At 41.8% G+C, this 22,590-nt stretch overlaps 1 protein-coding gene across 8 annotated transcripts in view; it reads left to right on the forward strand.

Annotated features, from left to right (window-relative positions):
- Positions 1-22,590, forward strand: part of LOC135304434 (sodium channel protein type 5 subunit alpha-like) — a 208,867-nt gene that overhangs the window by 179,853 nt on the left and 6,424 nt on the right. For all 8 annotated transcript variants that reach the window (XM_064426839.1, XM_064427086.1, XM_064426923.1 and 5 more), the window contains 3 exons: positions 8,479-8,601; positions 15,527-15,808; positions 22,021-22,074. In XM_064426839.1, coding sequence (XP_064282909.1) covers positions 8,479-8,601; positions 15,527-15,808; positions 22,021-22,074 — 459 coding nt within the window. The remainder of the gene's footprint in view (positions 1-8,478; positions 8,602-15,526; positions 15,809-22,020; positions 22,075-22,590) is intronic.

Genomic DNA, 22,590 nt, shown 5'->3' on the forward strand with positions numbered 1-22,590 from the left:
TATGGGCACATTCAATTAAATTCAGGATCAATCAGGCTCAAGAACTCAACTAAACTGAGCTGATTTTCAAGCTAAGACTTTCCTGTTTCCCACAACAATTTGGTATTTTTTCATATTGATTTGGAACACCTGATTAAATTAGTGCTTGGGGAAACCAGCAAATCCAGAACAGCACCTTGAGGAGGCAACACAAACAGATTTTTCTCTTTTGGTTTTGTTTGCTGGTTTGGTTTGGTTTGGTTTGGTTTGGTTTGGTTTGGTTTGGTTTGGTTTGGTTTGTTTGTTTTGGGGTTTTGGTTTTCTTTGGGTTTGGGGCTTTTGTTGGGTTTTTTTGTTTGACTTTGTTGCTGTTTTCGTTATGTCATATCTAAGTAGGGTTGATCCTAATCCTGCCCAGAAAGAAACTTGCCTTCACCTCAGCACCTCAGCTCCCACCAGCTGGGATGGAAATGCAGCAGAGTCTGTGGGGCTGAGGCCCAGGGAAATGTTCTGTCAGGAATCACCCCTGGCATGGTAACACTGCCTTCACATAATAAATAATAACCAAGTCCACTCCTGACTGCAGCAGTCAGCATCAGAAAGGCTCCCTGGGATGAAACAGGAGGTGGCTTTGGAGATCTTTTTAGTGGAGAAAGTCTCTCCTCTCCAGCTGCCCTAAATCCAGGCTGTCTCCACACAGCATCTGGATGAGAAGTAGAACACAGCTGATGATGGAGAAATTGTTTTGCTCTAAATCATGACAGAAACACCAGACTTTTCAAGGCATCTGCACCTGCACAACCACTGAGGAGGGAGCCCCTGGGACTTGGCCAAGCTTTGTCTGATCAAGTTACATCATGTGATCCCCAAAATTCACAGGAATCCCTAGCAGCCTGCCTAGGGAAGTGGCACCAAGCCTGACAGAGTTTAGACAATGCTCTCAGGCACAAGGTGTGACTTTTTGGGTGTTCTGTGCAGGGCCAGGAGTGAGACTCCATGATCTTTGTGCATCCCTTCCAGCTCAGCAGATCCCGTCACTCTGTGATTCCTACCCAGTGCTAATATGCAGGATGTCAAGGTGTGGCAAAGGTTCCTGTTTGCAGTAAAAAGGTGAATTGAGACAAGCTGAAAATCCATCTGTAAATGGTGATGGGGAGAGAACTGCAGATCAATAAGTCAGTTTGCTGCCTCGCTGGATGAACGCTCGCAGTCGACTCGCGCTCGGAAATTAGCTGAGGTTTAATTCTTGATTCTCAGCCATCTGCCCTGGGAATTGACTGGAGCTGTTAGAAAAGCCTGAGCAGGTGTAGGGGAGGTGACAGATTAAGAGAACAGCAAGACATAAAGAGGTTCTTCAGGAAACCGCCAGGAAGCAATTAGGATGCAGGAATGATTTATTTAAAAGCATTTAACCCAACAAGAGTGGCACATGCTGTTTGCAACAAGGCTGCCCTCTGAAAAGGAAACATTGCCTTGAAAAGCTTGGACATGAGGACCTGGAGACAAGCTGAGAACATGGAATATTAACAGAATTTTATAGCCTTAGTATGAGTAGTAGATGGAGAAAAAAAAATTAAAAGGTGGAAAAGACCTGGAGAAACAACAACAACAAAAAAGATTGGATGAAGGAAATGAGTTTTTAAATCTGAGTAATAGGAAGTAGCACTGGGCTTTCCAGGAGATAATTTTTGTTTATAATTAATCCAGGCACTCATGTAGCCCATCATGTTGTGATACATGAGAGCACTCCACGAGCAGTAATGAACTGCTGCACTGAGGGAAGCCCTTTGATAGCTCATTTCCAGCCACGTTTTTACCTCCAGGCCATGGAGCAACCCCAGAGCAGCCTTAAGGATTTTTTTAGTCTTTACCTGAACATGAGGACTGTAATTCAAGGAAACAGGGAGCAGAGATGGGAATTTAGGTCACCTTAGTGTCTCTCTAGTGTCCTATTTTTAAGACTTTCCTTTAACTTTTTGCCTTTCTTTCATAATGTGCAATTTCTGGATTGGCAGGTACAATCATACAGTCTGGCATCTGTATGGCAGAAAATGCAGTGTCAGAATGAAAGGACAAAGGGATATTTTAAAAAAATAAAATGACAATAAAAGTCTGCTCAGAAAAGGGTGGATGCTGAAAGGAATGCCAACCTCATTACAAGCTCCTTTTTCCCAACCATATTTCAGAGAGCCAAAAGAAGTATTTCCATGTGTTTCAGTTTGTTTGCAAAGTTCCATTTCCTTGTAGGTTTTCCAGCTTGTATCTGAGGTAAAGACTGATTTTTTTTCCTTTTCAAATCAAGGGAAGAAACTTGTAACTTCAGGCCTGGCTCAGAAAGATGCTGGACAGTGAAGAGGTCCTTGAGTGATCCTATCCTTGGCAAAAAAAGACAGGAGAGGCCAGGCTGGATTGAAAAGAGGCACGCACAGCAATCCAAGCACTATTTCTTCTATTTATATTTTTTATAAAAGGCACAATTAGAGAGGGAGAGACAGGTGTTTCTGGGGCACACAAAAAGCTATTTGAAAGCACCAGGGGCCTGCATTAGCTGGAACTGCTTATTTAAATCAGTGGCCAGAGCTTTCAGCTCAGCTGCTGTGCTTCCATTCAGATATCTTTTTAATTTTTTTTTTTCCCTGCTGTTCCCTCCCCTCTAATCCGAACAAGCAGGTTAATTTGATGAAATCCCTGGCTGCATAAAGCATATGCTGTTGCCCATACCAGGAAGGAGGTCTCCCCTTCTCCCTGAGACAGACACTCACAGGGTCTCAGACGTGCAGCAGCGGGCATTTAGTGGAGATTCTGGTTGGTTTTAGGATTTATATGATTATCCAAGGATGATTTTTGCTTGTTGTTTTGGCAGAATTCTTTGTTTTAAGGGGTCTGCTATTAATTCACCTCAGTGGTGACCAGGAGTTAATTAAAACATGCAGTCTGTGCTGGGCAGTGCCTGCCTGAGGTGCTGCTCAGGTCTGTCTGCTTCCAGCCTGGTCCAGTGGATGCTCCCAGGTTATCTGAAATCATGTGCTTTTAGGAATTAAAAAAAAAAAAAAAAAAAAAAAGAGAACAGCAGCCTTTATTCCAGCTCAAAGAGTTTATTTCAGTTTTCCTTTGCTGTAGGAACCTCCACCAGCCCTGGGTGAAACACTGCTCCCAAACTCTGTGCCCTTGACTCCCTGTCACCCCCTGTGGATTGGGAGTATGTGGAGGATGCTAATATGATATTAAAATGGGTTCATGTAGGGAGGAACCCACTGCTTTCTAAATGCAATCAATCCTTGGGAAAAAAAACCCTCTATGATCTTCTAATTAAAGGTCTTTTCCCCTCCTTGTGCTGCATTATCACACTCCCTACTTTGTAATTGTTTTTCTGCCGCCTTAAAATTCTGTTCTGGTGGCTTTCCTGGGTTTGCATTGGTTTACAACACTGATTGCTCAGGTCACTGTCAGATAATGAAGGCACATAAAATTATTGTAGAATTTTATCTCTGTGTGTTCATGGTGAATAATTTAAATAGTCAGACAATGCTGCACATCTGTAACTGGTGAATGACTGTGAGACCAGCATGAGCACACTGGGAATTTAACACTGCTCCAGGTGCCACCTGGACACACGCACAAGTCATATTTCTTACCTCAAGAATGACAGATATTATGCAAAATAGTGAAATTGTGACAAGAAATTGGAAATTACTGAAAAAATGTCCTGTTTCCTAGACAAGACTTTGAAGTGGATTGTCAAAATTATTAAGGCATTCAAAAATTATTCTCATTATAGTTACATTATGTATGTATTTATATAATTTATACAGCTATCAGGGAGGCTAACCTTTCATCAGAGATCCTTCCCTGTGCTCTAGCCCTCTCTAAATGAATTGATTCTTCTTGATTTTGCCCTGGAAACAAAGATGAATGTCATAGAGTAGGACACTCCAGACCCCAGCTAATGTCACCAAGGCACAAAGATACCAGGAGATTGGCTTTCAAAACACCAACCACAGGTTTGCTAACCCCCAGGGCTGGTGTTTCTAGTGCCCAGTGCACCAGAATTAAGAGCTCTCATTTTTCCCTTGATAACGAGACTGAAAATGGCAACCATAAAAGCTGTGGGGGTTCATTTATCTCTCCCTTCACCAAGCTCCAGGCATCTGTCATGCAAATGATCGTAAAATCTATGCAGATAAACTTGTGTGTAGATATATGTGGGGATATAGAAATATGTGGGAATATAGGAATATTGTAGGAATGTAAAAATATGTGAGAATATAGAAATACAGGCCTATATTTCTTGACACAATATTCTTATAGATACAAAGATAAAACTATCCCTGGGCAAAGAAAGTCAGGACAGGGGCAAAAATCTTCCCTGAATTCCAGGATCAGAGAGAGCTCCACCCTCTCTGCCTGACTATGATAGCAAGAAGAGGAATTGTTTAGGTAGGATCCACAAGGAGCTGAGCTTTGCTAGGAAACTCTGCCATTGGGCTGGGCAGTAAATGCTGACTCTCTCAGGGTTTCTACTCTTTTGGGCTGGAATAAATTTTGGGAAGTGTCTGACAGGCTGGGTTCTTGGCTGTGCTGAGATGATCCAGGGAATGCAAAAGGGAAGAGTTAATGTAGGAAATTAATTGAATGGCATTCTAGCCCATGAGGTTTGTGAGACTTGTGTGCCCCAGGCTGAAGTCTGTGGAGGCAGGATTGCCCACTCTGGTTTATAAGGACCTCTCTCCCCCTCAGGGACCCTCATTGCTGGCCAGGTTGTCCACTGGACTTCAGGTTAGGCAGAAAATTCCAGTGACAGCATCCTGCTGGAGACTTCAGGGACACCAAATGAGCAGCAAGTCAAGGGGATGAGGAACAGTCTAGACCCAACACAGGGAAACTGTTCCGTGATTAAGTTAAATGGAAAGCTGTGAAAGATTCTTAGATCTGGAGGTCAGGGAAGACCTCCAGGGGAAATGCTGGAGGGAAATGGGAGCTGTGATAAATCTTCTTGGCTCAGAAGAAGTGCACAGGAGGATGAGGGATTCCACAGCTTGCCTGTAACCTGCTGTGAAAAAGGTGAAGTTGAGGTGAAAGCTCAAGGTCAACAGCAAATTGGGTGTTTTATGGGAAATGGTTCCAAGCAATAGTGAATCCTTAGGATTCACTTTGTCTCCACCACATTACAGTGCTGCTTCAGAGGAAGGTTTTTACAAAAAAAACCTACAAAACTATTTGCAAACAGGTACTGAACAGATTAGAAATGTGTGTGTGACTTATTCTGAATCTGGAGGTTACATTGACCCTAGAGGTGTTTTCTGGGTGCCAGCACATTTTTGATTCTGAGCATAGCGCAAAGCAGAACTTTAGAGCAGCTCTGGGCTGCACAGCCTTGCAACAGTAAAAAAAAATAACAGAAATAGCTGACTTCACCTTTTGTTGTGATTATGTGGGGCAGTCAGCACCAATTTTGAAAACTGCTTGATTTTTTTTCCTAAAAATAACCTTCTGGGTCACTTTTAATCAAGTCCAAATGGCCAAGTCCCTGCGTTGGTAATTCTCCTATAAATAAAATTTGACAGGGATACCTTCAAAACCAACATCCAAGCATTTAAACAAGTTGTCTCAAACTCTGTTCTGACTCCAGCCCTGTAAATCATTGCCAAATATCACACAGCTTCATGACCTAATCCTCTGCAGTGATACCTAATGCTGTGTAAATCTGTGTCAGCAGGGCAACACCACCTGTGATGTGTTTCAGGGTGACATTTGTGGCTCTCAAAAGAAAATGGGAACCCTCTCAGATCCACTCAAAAAGAAATGAGAACCACTCAGATCCAAGTCTGGTCTTGCAGGATTTGAACCAAAAGCCTTCTGCCTTGGCAGAAAGGGCAGTTAAGGAAACACAAATCCAGGATGAGGGAGGAATTGTACAGATGCTCCAACCAAAACAGTTTGAAACCCTTGATAAGATCTGACTTTCAGTCATCATGGGTGAAACAAGCAAAGAAGGCTGTTGGGTACCCTGTACTTGATTAAATTTCATTTAAATATCTACATTGATTTTACAGATCAATTTTACAAATTAGTGAGCTTCCCTTGGAATGTGAGTGTATGGAGCTTGGTTTCTGTCTCTGAGCATGCAATCATTGAGCTGTTCTTTTTGATACCTTCAGCCTTTCTGGACAGGAACCTCCAAGGCTTTGTGAGGTTAAGAATGTTTTCTGCACTAAACTTTCCAGCAAAGACAGAAATATGGGCCACAGTGCTTCTCCTATCATGTATTCTCCTTCATGCCAGTTATTTTTTAGACTTTTAAGATGACTTAATTGAATGGCTTTAGTATATAGCTACAATGCACATTTGCTTACTGCTGTTAGACAAATCCTCAGCCCTTTACCATTATTTGGGCAACATTAAATTAGTGGGAAGAGTGAATAAAAGGAGAATTTGAACTCTGTGTTAATGCAGCTCCAGGGTACAGGATGTAAACCAGGTTGGTAAGAAACAGGGAAAGCAGAAAATGGGTGCATTGGTGAGTTGAAGATGGTTTTTAAGTTAAAAACAGATTTTCTTCAGCTGTGAGCTTTGGGTGAGCAGGATTGAAATCCCATCACTCCTCCAGGTGGAAGGAGCATGTCAACCCTGTGGCATTGCTTGTTCTAAAATGACTTAGGCATCATGCTCAAGTCACAGGTTCAGATCCACTTTCCCAGAGATGGAAGCAAAGGCTGTGCTGGTGATTTTTACCTCCTCAGTGTCTATGAGACCCAAGACATCAGACCTTGAACCCAGCCTGCCTGTCTGGTGTGATGTTCTTGCAGGGCACTCAGCACCAAAAGGCAGAAGTGTTTATGAAGCCCTTTGTTCTGCCCCAGCTGCTGGGTCTGTGCACAGGAGGTGAGTCTGTGTCACACCTTGTTAAGGAGTGACAAGTTCCAGGGTGACAGCCAGCCTCTGTGCCACTTAGTCATCTGCAGGAGGGGAGCTGACTTATCCTGGCAGAAACCCCAGCTCAGGCTGGGTTTCTCTGAGACCTCCTGCCCTTAGCCACCCACATGACACAATAAAGCCATCAGCAGGTAAATAATTTAACAAATTGAGTGAGTTTTTACAAAGTGCTGAGCTGTGCAGACAGCACTGGTATGTAAATAAATGCATATTCAGGAGAAAGGCTGCTCCATAAGGGACACTGCCTTGGGGCTTAGGGACCAGGCTGGTCTTGCCCTGATTTATCCCAGACCTTGTGGGTGATGCTGGGCTGCTCAGCCAGCAGTGGGCTTCAGAGTAAAAATCACCCCATCCTAAAATTAAAAGGAAGGTTTCCCTCCAGAGCTGTCAGTGTTTAAGGAGGTGCTGGAGTTTCCTAGCACCTATTTTTTATAATGTAGAGGAGTGCCTGCTTTTAGGCTTAGCTGCTATCTTGAAAATGGCAACATTTATCTAAAATGCACCCACTCCTCACAGATGAGCTTTGCACACTCCCCTTGGTGAGTATGAGATATCCAATACTGTGATAACTGGGGCTGTGAGAATGGTAAATGAGAAAAAACCCCAACAAATTAAGAGGAAGAAAGTAGTATACACAGGCTTCTCCTTCTGAAAAGATAGTTTTATAGTATGTGGTGATTGATTCTGGTTGGGTTTTTTTTGTTGTTCTGGGTTTTTTTAATACATGCAAATTGGCATGATACCTACAGTGTTGGAGAGCTGTTTGTTTTCACTCTTTGCTCAGTAAGATTTCAGGCTGTGAACACTGATTTGAGCATGCAGAACCCTATTGCTCCATATGTTCACAATCTCCACTGCCACTCAGTTCATTCAGAATCCTGTCCTGTGCCTGATACCACCCACATTTCTGACCAACTAGGCCACTACAAAAGCTCTGAGAACATGAAGAGCACAGGAACTCCTCCATGCTGTTTCCAGATTCAGGAAGTTCATTTCAAATAAAGTCTTTGAAAGGTGTGAGCCTCAACACTGAGCACCTGTCAAATTTCCATCTCCACTTAGAGACTGTGCAGAAACCAGAAAAAGTGAATAAGAGCAGAATGGAAGAGCCATGCACAGCATTCTTTTAAGGTCTGTGCTTTAGTCATGTCTGCCAGCAAAGTAGAAGACTTGTTTATAATCACTGAGTTGAAGACTAGTGATTAAATGTAAATACCAAAATCCTTTATCTCTGCTGGAAAGGGTTAGATGTGCTTTGTTCCAAAAAGCTGTCAATTGTAACACTTACCTGGCTCGTATTTTGGATAGTGAAACATACACACACCTCAGGGAGTGCACAGGAAACAGCACAGAGTGGTGGGTCTGTTATGGTGATCTTTTTTTCATCCCCTTTGTGAAGGATCATCCTTTCTTCTGTGTGCATCCAATGTAACAGCTCCCATTTAAGATTTTTTTCCCCCCTGTCCCACTAACCAGCTGTTTCTTTCCAGGGAGGAAAGCCAGAAGAGAAGGAAAACGTCAGGAGTGTTGTAACAGGTTGAATTTTCACTTTGTGTCTCCATCCAGGTGTCTTTGATCAGCCTGGTTGCCAACACTCTTGGATACTCCGAGATGGGTCCCATCAAATCCCTGCGGACGCTCCGTGCCCTGCGGCCGCTGAGAGCCCTGTCACGGTTTGAGGGGATGAGGGTAAGAGGACACAACAAAGCATCCATCAAAGCTCACCCTTGTGTGGATCAAGGTGAAACTGGGGATTGCTGCTCGTGGTTTTGTCAGCCAAAGCAAATGAACGATGGTGCTTTATCAACAAAGAAATCCCTGCTGGGTCTCGGTTGTATCATTACATCTTTATCCTTGGGTGGATTTACTGATAAACTAATCCTGCTGCCTAACTTGTCACACTACACCTTAAAAAAAATCAGCTTTTTAGATGAGGAAGCATCTGGTTATCAACTACCTCTCCATTATAAGGTGTATCAGGGGAGCAGCCAAGCTAAAGTTTGCTCCCTGTTTTGACATGTGTTAAAATGAGAGTGATTAGAAAGTTCTTGAGGACGTTTTCACTAATAATTAAAGCAAAAATTAGAAATGCTAAAGATAGGGAAAGCAAATGAATGAATGATTTTTTTTCCCCTTTGAACAGATTGCAGTTTTAATGAGGAATGCTGGGATTAACATTAAAATCATGCAACTTGTGCTTGTTGCTCCATCTTGTGCATCCATATCTTTCTTTTTCTGAATTCCTTTGCCACCATGGCTATATTTCCACAGCATACCTGATTATTTGTTAAGCCTACCTGCTAACAAGAATCAATTATTGTTTAGATAAGCACTTTATTTAATTCCTCACACCATGCATGACTTGCAGGTGGTGACAGCTGTGTTGTGTATGAGCTGAGGTTACTGCTAACCTTGCAGATTGCATAGCAAGGTAGAGCACATCTGTGACACAATTCTGTGTCAAATTATATTGATGATCCCAAATCTCTCTGCTAGGCTACATATTTCACAGCGATGTATATTCAGGGTAAAGCTTTCCTGTAGACAGAATTTTGGTCTGAATCATCAGTGACTAAATGTGTATTTCATGCACTGATCTCCCAGCAGTGAATTATTTGCATTGCAATGCTCTCACAGCAAGAGACTGAAGGCTGGAGGACCTAACAACTGAGATGAGCCAGGAAATATGGTGATACAGCAGTGTAGGAAAACACCACATCCATTCTTTTCCTCGTCTGTGGATGACCAGATTTGGCAATATAACACTTTGCTCCAAAGATTTTGTGATTAGCTATTTTTATGGGTGAAGATGAGGCAAGTATTGTTGCAGACCACCTGTTTTAGTACTAAGGCAAAAAGATTAAAAAGGCTCTGTTTATCCAGGCACCCAAACTTGAACTGCTTTGATCACCACAATCTTTCCAGCAGTCAGGCAATATTTTGCAGGTAATTGACCAAATAATACAGAAGCAAAGTGCAAAGTCACAAAGTGAGGTTGCACTACTGACAATAATAAAAGCTCCCACTCTGTCGTTTGATGACCTCACTCTAAGTCTTTATTAAACATTCACAGATGGAACTATTTCAGCATTCAGTATTAGCAAAAGCAGTAGTTTGACTACCAGAGTGATTTGTGCACAGATTCTCTCCAATCAGTTTAGACTTGGCTTATGAAGGCTTAGCTTTTACTGGTGGATTAACAAGCCCAAGCAAAACTCAGCGTATTCTAAGCTGACATACAATTGTTTACTCATGAATTCACATCAATTTAAATAAATTGGATTCAAACCTGAATAGCAGTGGGTAAATGAGCCAAAAACATCAGAAAAGCATTAGTAGAATAGAGAAAAAGTAACATGAAAAACTCCTCATTTTTCTCTGAGAATAGCAGGAGGCTGGCTTGGTGAAGATCTTAACATGGATCAGCCCAGCAAATTTCCTTCCCAGCATGCTCATTCTTACAGGCCCCTCAGTTCCTGACTCAATATCCCCTTTTCTTTCCTGTACCATTGCTGCAGCTGAAATATATTCAGTCGTTCTGAGCTATCAGAGGTGGTGAATTAGCTTGTAAACCATGATAAAGTATAATTGAGAATACGTGCTATTGGAAAAGCAAATCATTTTAGTTTTAGACTGTCTAACCACACTTAACAAGACTAGGGACAGTTAGACCTTTCATTATTAGGAGTTCATATGCTCCAAAATGCACAGGAAAATTGCCAGCACTGTGATGGATTAAATAATGATAATGTCGAGAAGCAAACACTGACAGTGAGAAAATAATAATAATAGTTTGTTCTATTATAATGCCTCCTTCTTGAATAACTGAAACATCTCTGCAGGGCTAGAACAGGAGCAAGAAAGTTCTCATTTACTGCAGTAAGAGACTTATTTCACTGATGTTGTGCCTAAATTTTGGGAACAACTTTCCTTGAGACAAAGGCACAGAGCAGCACTTGGGTGACCAAGAGGACCTGTTGACATCAGACCTCAGTTCTCTCCCCATCTTCAAACAGTCTGGGAGCTCTGCAAGTTTGGCACAAGTCTCAGCAGCTCCTATGCTGTGAGAGGTCTGCAAAATAAGGATGAACTGGTGCCATCCTGTCCCTTAATCCTCAGAAAAAGACCCCAGAAAAACCAGGATCCCACCTGACAGGACTGTAGACCCAGAGGCTTTACACTCATGAGTGTAAAGTAGCTTATATCTGCCTGTCCCAAATAATGACATCTCTCATGCCTCCTCATTTTGTGTCCATCAGGGAATTATTTCAGAGGTGGCACTTCCCTGCAAGGGAGGTTATTTTAGAAGGATGTATTTACAGTATTTCAGGCAGTATTTTAGAAGGATGAGGGGGATGATGAGAGACCATTTAATGTGGAAATGATGCTGGGCGAAGTCATGGTGAGACTGCTACAAGATGTATGCAGGAAAGAAACAGCATAATTAATGCTAGTTAGCATGATTTCATGGGAATAGTTCTTGTAAAACTGATATGGGCCTTTGATTTGATTGCAAATTATGCTGATGACAGTAACTGTGCTGATACAGAATCCTTGGATTTCAGAGAGGAATCTGATACCATGAGATATTGTGATGCAAACATGAGCTTTGTACCAAGACAAATAAACACATTTTAAAATGGGTGATGGGTCTCAAAAAGTAATTGTAAGCAGTGACCACACTGTAAATTTGGTGATGAGCATCTCAGGGTGAGGGATTGTTCAGAATGAGAGCTGTCTTTAATCTGAACTTTAACAGCATCTGGAAGGAAATACAAAATCTTTGCTGACAGCACTCAAAATCAGTGTAAGTGAAATTACAGATAAGGGAATTATGCTGGCTGATCTGGATCACAGTGAAAAATAGATCTGTTGTACAACACACATTTTAATAAACCCACATACTTTGATTACCTCAGGAGGAGGAATGTAGGTCACTCTGGGGGATGTTTCTTGGAAAACAGCTGAGAACACAGGGATCAGGATGGCTGTTCAACAGGACACAGGTTTTGGGGCCAGTCTGACAAATGAGGTGACTGTTAGAATTCCAGAATATGCAGGGAAATAACCCAGGAAACAGAGAGACAGTGCAGTGCTTCAACACTGAAATTCCATGAAAGTGCTGGAAAGGGGGAATTCAAAATAGGAAAGTCTCTGCAGGGAACTGTGAGTGTGATTAAAAATCTGAAAGAAACATGATAGCTACAAGGAAGCTCTGATTTTTTAATTACCCAGAGCAATGTGCAGTGGTAACTCCTCCCAATGAAGATAGGAATGATAGGAGAAGACATCTAAGCAGATATCATGAGTTCAACAAATTCCACCAAAAAATGCAGCAACTGTTTCTAAAACTGAGGACAAAGGGCACCAGGAGCACATTATCTAATAATACTTTTTTCCCTCCATTATTTGACATCGTGACACTGTAAATTAGATGGCTTTGCAAAAGCTGTGCCTGAGCTTCACTGGGGGTTATAGTCTGGGTCTGAAATCACTGTGGGGAGTCTGATGGGCTCCCTCAGAGCAAAGGGAGGATTAACTCATCATGCAAGTCTATTTCTGGATTGAAAATCTGAATCAGCTTTGGTCGAGGATGTGGCCTGTGAGATCAGGGGAGCTGGGGACCAAACACAGGTTATAAATTGCACCACTCTGAGTTAGGGCAGAGGGTGACTCAGTTTCTAGGCTGTCCCTAAAGAAGTCACCTGGAAGGTGGTTTCACCTGTAAAGGTATTGATGGAAGCCAACAAATATGAAACCTTTTCTTACACATGGATATATGTGCTGCTATTCCAAAGTGCAGCAGAAATTCCTCCCCTTCCATGGCAACATGTGCAACTTTTAATATGAATTTATGATAATGGCCTGCCTTTATGTATCCAGGTCTTCCTCTCACTTGTGTCAGTGCAAAACAAGAATGCTTCCACCAGAACAAATGTCATCACCCTGGTGTAAGAGCAGAAGCAGCAAGGGAAGAATGAACCCCCTTGTTAATAATTCATTCAGAGAGGTGTTGCAGGATTTGCTCCAGCCTCGTGTCTTGTTTTGTTATCTACAGGCCATTGAACATAACTCAGCAGAAGGGAAAAAGCAGGATGTGGGCATGGCCACCACTTGTACTGCTGAAACCTGGGTTCAGCAGCACATGTAACACAAATGGATATGTTTTTGCTGGCATGGGTTAAAACTGAAGAAAAAAATTGTTGTGCAGAAAAGCAAATGAAAACTACTTTGACAAGAGCCAAGGCTATATCCAAACAAGCCCTTGATTTGGAAATTATTTGGCATTTTGGTTAACATGGTAAATTTGGTCTAAAAATGATGAGGTTAGAAATTGATTGAAGTCCAAAACTGAAAGATAAAATTAGCAAACAAACAAAACAAAAAAAAATCCCAAGAAAAGTCATCAGGAATGGGCCTATACAGAAAAACAAAACAAAACAATTGGTCAAACTGCTTTTCCTCTGTGAAAATCAGCTTCATTCATAAATGCACAAAATATAAATCTGAGTTTTGGAAGATCTACATAATTTTGTATTGTGTGCTGTAGAGGAAGCTGCTGCTATACATGCATGAAAACCATTTCACTCCTCCGGGTATTTTTCTTCCACAGCAATGCAAAAATGATGGAGAAGTGAATGTTACGTTATTAGCTTGTCAGAAAATTGGACACTAACACAAGAGAAAAGAAGAGCTGACATTTTCCATAATCACATTCACCAATTGAATAAAGTTTAATTTTTATGGATCAATATCACCTTGTCTCAGTTTCAGAAATGTAGATGGAGAAGAAGAAGAGCTGAGTGGCCTCCTATCAGATTTTAATCTCCAAAGCACAAGACAGGGATGGAGAGAAATTCATGTTGTGGGGCTGGTATCTGGGAGGCAGCATTGCCTGGACCATGCAAAGGCTGTCAACATGGAGAAACCTGTCTGGTATAGGAAAGGGGAAAACTACATTTGGTGATAGAGTTCTTCCCTCAGAACTTGTCTTGCATGGTGTGACTGTTGGAATGTCCTGTGCAGGATTGGGAACTGGGACCCTTCCAGCTCAGGATATTCTGTTATTGATTCTCTGATTCTTCAGTGTCAGGTTTGATGTGCACAGATGCCTCAACCACCTTAAACCCCAACAGTTTGCAAAGACAGATGTCTGCTAAGGAAGGCAGTACCTTCCATGAAATGGAAAATGTAAACCCCCTCCCTCTGAACTGTTATAAATTTGAAATTAAGGGGCTCTCAGGCAAAAAATACAGGAGCAGGAAATAACACTGCTTTATTAGGGAACAAAATAAAAAAATAAAATAAACAATGCAGTAAATCAAAACAACACTGACAGACTCAGAACACAGCCTGACACCCTGTTGGTCAGGGTGCTGGTACCAATCCAATTGGAATTGTGGCTGCAGCCCTCCTGCAGTGTCAGCTGTGGTTCTGCTGGAGCAGGGATCCTGTAGAAGGGTGGAGTCTTCTTCTGAAGACCCAGTGGAAGGGGCAGCTGCTCCTCTGGGAAAATCCAGTGGAGAAGCTGGGCTGGTGTCCCAGACTCAAGATTATATCCAGGTAGGAATGCTTGGCTCCTCCCTCTGGGCAGATCATCTCCCAATGGGATGCTGTAGTTCTTATCAGCCATGCAGGGGCATTCCATAGCCTTTTGTCAGCAGATGTCCCAAAGGAGGAGTGGGTTTGGAAGAGATAAGGAAAACTGCCCACAGAACAGGAGACAGCTGCCATACAGATGGCAAATAGAATACAATCTGCTTGGCAATCCAGGACAAGTGCTCAAAAACAGTAAATGATGTGCACCTTGCCTGGGTGATGTGGTGGTATCACAGTACTGCATTCAAACCTGGCAGCTGTGGAGGGTCTGTAGATGGTCTGAGCTTTGTTTTTTTTTGCTTGGCTTCAGCATGGTGTCCATTTCCAGTGCCATCATTCACACACCTTAAAAGCTCCTTCTGCTTTTCATTTAATGTATGATTTTATGCAGGGGTTTACAGCCCTGCCTGGGTTAATATGTAGGAATTTTACAGCTTTATACTTGAAAAAAAAATTTTTTTTTGTTTAATTAGAATGATTTTGCTCATTTAATCATGCATACTGATCAGATAGTGGAAGCTGACTTAGTACAGTATGTCTCAATCTGTTATTATTTAATTAAGCAAAATTTATCACAGCTATAGTTCACAACCCACTGGCTACAGAGGCCTGAGTGGATTCAAAGATTTCAGAAAGCTTTTTTCCTCTATTTTGAGTCACTCTAGTGCACCCCAGTCATTTCCAATTAATCACATTATTATTATAGTTTGACTGAAGTGTACTATCCAGAAAGATTTGACAGGTCAAGATGACTTCTGAATTCAGAGATTCCTCTTGAAAAAGCAGCAACCCTTGGGTGGGATGCCAACAGATTCCTTCTTTGATTACCAAAAGGAAAAAATAGTCGTGTTTGAAGCCTTTAGAGGGACTAGTTCCTGAGGTAGTGTCAGTGCTTATCCACTTGTAACCATATGAGGGTTCAGACTCATTGATCAAGGGTGCACAACATCTTGTTAATGAAGTGTCCATGCAAGTGCTGACATTAATTCTGTTTTCCCTTTCCTGCTTCCCCCAGGTGGTGGTCAATGCCCTTGTGGGAGCCATCCCCTCCATCATGAATGTTCTGCTGGTCTGCCTCATCTTCTGGCTCATCTTCAGCATCATGGGAGTGAACCTCTTTGCTGGGAAGTTTGGGAAGTGCATTAATAAGACAGAAGGAGATATGCCTTTGGACTCTAAAATTATTAACAACATGAGTGACTGCATACTTTACAATGTGTCAGGCACGTTTTACTGGACAAAAGTTAAAGTTAACTTCGATAATGTTGGTGCTGGGTACCTGGCTCTGCTGCAAGTGGTAAGTGTGACTGCCAGAAACTCATGGGCAGATGTTGCTGGTTCTCACTGAAACCATCAGTTTAAAAGCTCAGATTAATCTCTGGGCTTTTCTGGGTTTTGCAGCCTTATCCATCAGGACAGTGCCTTTCCTCAAGTGTAAATAAATCACATTTTGCATATGAACTTGGCCTAGAGATATTATGGCAGTTCATGGTTTTTATTTGGGTTTCTGCTGCTGTGTCACTAATACAGTTCTCTAGGAAGTGATTAGACTATAGAGATTAATTAAAGACCATTTTTGTCAATATGGTAATCCAGGGCGAAGTTCACTTCCAGAAAAGAAATCTGTGCTGGAGGAAGGACTGTCCATGCAGACAGAGTGCACTGGCCCTCATGAACAGCCTGAGATTTCACTATATCCTGCTGGGGAAAAATGAAGTTCTAGTGCCTTCAGTTTCCCAGCAGAAGTTACTGCATAAAGCTGAAGTCTTAATTTATGTCCCTCTGCTCACTTTCCATTTTTGAGAAGGACACTTGTGCCTCTCATTCTAGTTCCTCACCTTGTGTCCACCTGCTAAAATAAGGATTCAGATTGAATCTAACTGTGGGTCGTGGTGAGGATCAGGTTGCTGACTCTGCCCCCAGCCCAGCCTCTCTGGGAAGGCGGCAAGAGCACAGCAGAAAAGAGACTGCTGAGGTTCAAAGATGATGGCAATATTTGAGCTGTAAAGGCAGAAGGAAGCTGCTCCTAGAACCTTTCCCCCCATCAAATGTAAAATATAGATAAATGGGTTGCATGCACTGAGATTCACTGTGTTTTGACACAGGACAACCTAACAGAAAGAACCACAGGAGACTCCACCTTGTCCAGGCTCTGCTGCTGGACTGCTGGGTGATTTCAGACAAATTGTTTTGTGTTTCAGTTCCACAGGGCTCTCATGTAAAGTAGTGGTTATGATGCTTATTTCCATTGTTTCTAATCTGGAGCCAAATGATGACAGGGGCTGGATGTGCACTTGGAGTGTTTGCTCATTGCAATTTTTGCATGCAGAGTTAAATAAGCTCCTCGCTACATCTTTGGACAGGGAGGTTTATTTCTTGAAACACCTGTGACTTCATCCCTCAATTCTGGGATTAAAAATTGTGTTCTGGGAGCTTAATTCATTTGTCACCCACAGAATCCACGCTTTGCAATGCAGCAGGGTACTGCCTTCAGCCCCCTCCTGCTCTTCCAAAGGGGCACGAGCCTCCCACAGGTCCCCATCAGATCTGCCAGCCCTTCTCCTTCCCAGGAAGTGAGTTTGTTTTTCTCAGATCTGGTTTTCTCTGTCACAGATGCATGGAACAGCTCCATGAAGCAATTTTCCTTTCTGGTAGGAATCCTTGTTCTTATGTGTGCAGTTCCTGGTACACAAACACTTGAGTCTGAGATCTTCTGATCAGTGTCCATTGAGCTTTTCTTTCATGCCCTCTGGAAAGCAGAAACTTTGGAATGGGCACAACCACTTTTGATTCTTTCCATGACATAAACTTGCTGAGAGTGAGAGCTTTTATCTGTTGCACATAATTATGATATTCAGCTCAGCCATGCAGGGTGGATTATTTCACTTAGAAAGCCTTTAATTAGATTTTCTGTTCTAAATAGTGTTTTCTTTGTCTTTCATTTAAACACCCAATGTAGATGAGCAAGGATTTCCAGGTTTAAAATACTGTGCCTTACCTGAAGTTTTTTAATCCCTCTGATTACATAACAATTGTCTATTTTTTTTGGGGGGGGGGAAACTCCATCAGAGAGGTAGCTATTCCTTCACCATTTCTTTTATAAGAATCAAGCTCCAATTTTCTGAAAATCTTCAGCTGTTCATAAGTTGGCATTTCCTGAGGAATATCCTGAAGCAGTCTTTTCTGGTCACATCTGTTGGGATCAGTGGTGGCAGAAGTAACATGACTGGTTGTAAGGTGGATCTCAGCACACATTTGAAGGGAATGGACTAATTCTGCTCTTTTCCAGTTGAAAATGGGGAAATGTTTTCTTTCAAACTTATGATCCTGTATTGGGTAGGAGAGAAATAGAACTGGTTGTAGCAGGAAATCAGGTATGATTTCTAAGACAGGTGGCAGCTCCTTCTTCACAGAGGAAGAGCAGGAGCCAGTTTCCATTAGGGGATTGATTTTGGCTTTAATCCTGAACCTGGAGCTCTTATGTCTGCTGCTGACCACAGGCAATGAAGTGAAAAGGTGACACACACAAAGAAGGGGCCCAAACATCTGGATCTCCTTTGCCAGGAGTGTCGGTTGCAGGTGCCCCTTGCCAAATATTCTCCATAAGGGGTCACATTTCATGGGCAAACCCCTGTGGGAAGTGCAGGGGCTCAGCTGACAGCCCAGCTCCTCTGGAGAGTCAGACACCTCTGTGCATCCCTGTGCACAGCAGGGCAAGGAGGAGATAAGCATTTGGGTTACAACCCACCAGGATCCAAAACATGAGCGTTCAAGTGCGGCTTGTCTTTTGGCTGCTGACATTTTCAACTGCCACAGCACGGATCTGAGTGGCTCTGAAGTTCCTTTGGAATGCCTGCAAATCCAAATGGAAATGTGTAAAAGAAATCTGCTTGATGTTCTGTCTTCTTCGGCAGCCTATTTGAAAGAAATGAAAGTTGCTACTGTGGAAATTTTAGGATATGAATCTACCCAGAGGAAAGTTTTCTGACAGTGCAGTTGAGAACTGCATAAATTTTGCCTCAGATATCTTCTGCTCTTTTCCTACCTTGATTGGGATCCATAGTGCTGTCCTGAAGTTGCCACTTTGGGTTAATGAGTTTGAGAAAACATTAAGGCAAAATGTCAAGCTCCTCCAACTAAAAGCAGGCTGTCCCAAACCAGGTTAATAAAATAACAGAGGTAATTTCTCTGCTCAGTCTACAAGCAAGAGGAATGCCTCATTCAGGGGGAGGCAAAGATCTTTGTCATCACAGCTTTTTGACTTGCAAGAAGGATGATTCACTTTCCTGGTGATTTAACACTCCTAAAAGACTAACAGCAAAAAGGTCTTGCTACAACCAGTGCTTCAGGAATAGTTTTTCTGTATTCCAAATTTCCTTAAAGTATCACAGCACCTGTGTTCTATAAATCTGTATTTGAACTGATCAAATATCTTAACTTTCCAGTAGCAGTTTTGCATTTCCCTTGTGTAATCCCACGCTTCCACCCTGTGATCACCTCTGCATATTTTTTTGCAAGGTATTTTGAAATTTCAGCCATCTATTGAAGAATACCCAAGAATTAAGTGGTCCTTCATGCAGCATCTGGCTTGTTTGGAAAAGTTCTTCTTAGACAGAATGGACTTAGATTAACTATATTCTACTTATCTTTGAATTTATCCCCTTAACTCTGTCACTTTGGAACTCCAGGTGAGGAGTGGGGAGATAAAAGAAGCATTTCCAGACCAGCACAGCAAGCAGGAGCTGCAGAGTTAAAGCAATCCCTCGTGCCAGGTTTGAAGTCCTGACTGAGCCCATAAATCAGACACAAAATGGTCATGAGGCAGAGTTGAGTGTCTTAAGTTACTGCATTACACCATCTCTTGCACTTCTGTGAACTGCAATGCCTGACGTTACTGTCACTGTGGATGTGCAAAAGAATCTCTGGTTTAGCTTTCAGAAATTTCTCTTAGCAGTTATGTCCAAAGAAACATTTCAGCAATGTGAAGGCCAGTGTTTCAGCCATAAAAAGCAGACATTTTTATTGAACCATTCCTTTGCTGGGAAAAAAAAATGAGAAAGAGAAAAATGGAAAAGGAAAAGGAAAGAAAAAGAAAAAGAAAAAGAAAAAGAAAACGAAAAAGAAAAAGAAAAAAAAAAGAAAAAGAAAAAGAAAAAGAAAAAGAAAAAGAAAAAGAAAAAGAAAAAGGAAAAGGAAAAGGAAAAGGAAAAGGAAAAGGAAAAGGAAAAGGAAAAGAAAAAGAAAAAAAGAAAAAGAACCCCAAAAGCTTACAGATTTAAAGACTTGCTTTACTTCAAGGCACCATTTGGTGTGAGGGCACTAGTGCCATCCCACCTTTCCTCCTCCCCACTAATTTGCTGCATTGCAGCTCTAACCACCAGTGAAATAACAAAATGTAATCCCATCCCAGGATGAGTTTATCAGTAGATAATCTCATCACATGACAGTTTCAGTAGAAAATGGTGCTTCTCTGGATAGCTTCCAGGCAGGATAATATCACAAACACTCAAGCACAGATTTTGTCACTTCCTTATCCAGAGTGTAAGTGGTTAGTAATTCCAGATAAATAATTTCTTTTCTCAGTGTTATATTTCTTTCATTCTCAGTATCTGTTACGCTCTGCAGGTGAAGTGTCCAGGGAAGCTTTCCAGATATCCCACAGATTTTTAATTCTCTTGCTTCTCAGCAACTGGGGGAAACAGAAAATCACAGCACTTCATTCTCTTAATATTTATTTTTGTCAGATCACTTCATCATCCTTTATCACTACAAACCACTGTGCCTTGCAGGAGAGTTGCTGGAGTCTGTGGTACACATTGAGGGGTAAAATAGCTGCTCAAAAGAAAAGATTTCCTCCCAAGTGGGAGAAAAGTACAGGCTAAGATCATATCATTTTGTGCCACTGGGAAAGGATTTCATATTTCATCCCAGGCACCCTTCCTGAAAATCTGAAAAGCTTTGAGCTGAAAGCCCTAATGGCAGCAGAAAGTCTTTCATCAGATTAGAAAGAGAATGGCAAAAAAAGGAAAATATTAGGATATCTAAGGAGTATCAGCATGACAGGTTTAAATAATTATTTGTTTTGATAAAACTGCTGATTGTTCCTGTATATACTTCATCTAAAGTGATTTTTAACACACAGCACCATGGAAGAGATTTTCCAAAGGGTTCTGCTTTGGGTGAGTGGGTTAATCTCTTTCAGGCAGTAGATAAGAATAGGTGCAAGCTTTCAAACACTATTTTATGTATACTTTTGTGAGAAATATCATTGATCTCTTGTACATTTTCCTTTGGCTCAGTAGCATTCAGAAGGAATTGGGAAGGCAGCATTACCTCCAGGATTTAATATGATAACAGAGAGTTGTGAAACCACTGAATGTACCCACCTCAGCCCAACTGCCTGGGTTTCTCTTGGTTACCCCTGGCCAAATTCCTGCTGCCATTCTCTGGAATTGTTTGCCTACACAACAGGGCAAAATTCAGCTTAAGTGTCAGTAGGGTGTAAAAAAGTATTGGGTCAGTGTAAATCTGATGAAATGAATAAATCTAAAAAAGCCTCATTATCTGCTCACTCTGACTTAGGTTAGTGTAGGTCTAAATAGGTCAGAAGTCAAATGAGAAATGAGAAACAGTTCTAGAGAGCCCCAATAAAGGCAGTGGGGCTTAGGCCAGAGTCAGACCTAATGCCAGGTGTGCTTGGCACAGGCTGTGCCTAATAGGAGTCACATATTGAGATCAAAGAGTCGTGGGTTTGCTACAGAATAGTAAAAAATCACTTCCCTGTGTTTCTCCTAGGAGTGCTGTCACTGCCCTTCTGCATTGAACATTCCAATGAGAGACACTGACTTCTGTGGAATCTTTTCTTCTTTAAACAATTATTTAAAAAATAAATTAAAACTACTGGCTTCATAAAGCTTAATAAGAAGAAAATCTGAACAGTAAAGGAGATTGAGTTTCCAGGGCCAGGCTCACAGCAGGTGTTGATTGCCTTTGCTTCTTTCAAGTCAGCTGTGATTTATGCAGGTCCCTGGGGTTTAATATTGTCATGATTTGCCCTGGTTTAGAAGAGGGCAGGATCCAACCTGCAGCAGGATATGGATGGGATCCATCTCACCTGTTCAAGGCTTGTGCAAGACAACATTCTTTAATGTTATGTGTATCCATATCTCTTCATTACTTGAAGTTTTTCAGGTCAGAATTTCCAAAGCTTTAACTGTTATGTTTTCTTTCCTTCTTAAAATCTCTACTAAAAACCTCTCTTTTATCCCTCCAAGTGCAGAAAGTCAAAAAACAGAAATGAGAAAATCCAGGAGAAAACCATACTGGAATTAATTTAAATATCTAAATGAGCATAAAGTCAAGGACACATGTTAGATTGCAAGGCAGGCAATGTATTAATTGTGAATTACATGCTCAACATTGCATTTTGAAAGTTCATCACAGAGATTATATCATTTCAGGGTGTACTTGTTTAATATGCTTATGTCTTATGTGGGATTTTTTTTCCAGGCCACATTTAAAGGCTGGATGGATATTATGTATGCAGCAGTGGATTCAAGAGAGGTAAGGTCTCTGCAAGGAAATTAATAATTTCCTGTTCCATTGCCTTTTGCAGCACTGATGATGCTTAACAACAAACACAACAAAATTAAATACATGCAGGGTGCCAGTCCCTGTCTGGGACATTGCAGACCCTCATTGTTGGTAGCTGTACTGGAGCATGATGACCCTGAAATTAAAGTAAATGTGGCCCTTATTCCTACACAACTGATTTATCTATTCCTGCAGAACTCCCATGACACAGAGGCACCTCAAGAATTAGTCTGAGTCCATCAAAGACCTAAATTGCTCTCTATATTTCTTCCCCTCTCCCTGTTTACTGCCTTATTTTCCAGCTTCTGTTGATAACATGTCTTTAAAAGAGCTGGGTTTAAGTTGAATTGCCCTGTGAGACAAATATTTAACCCTCCCTACACCTTCACTGTGTGGAAGTGTCTTTTCTGCAGCCAGCAGCTGCACTGGAGGAGTGTGGAGAAACTCCTGGCAGACAAAGAGGGTGGTGTGAGCTTCCAGCTCTGA

The sequence above is a fragment of the Passer domesticus genome, chromosome 1, assembly GCF_036417665.1.
Source record: "Passer domesticus isolate bPasDom1 chromosome 1, bPasDom1.hap1, whole genome shotgun sequence".
NCBI lineage: Eukaryota > Metazoa > Chordata > Aves > Passeriformes > Passeridae > Passer > Passer domesticus.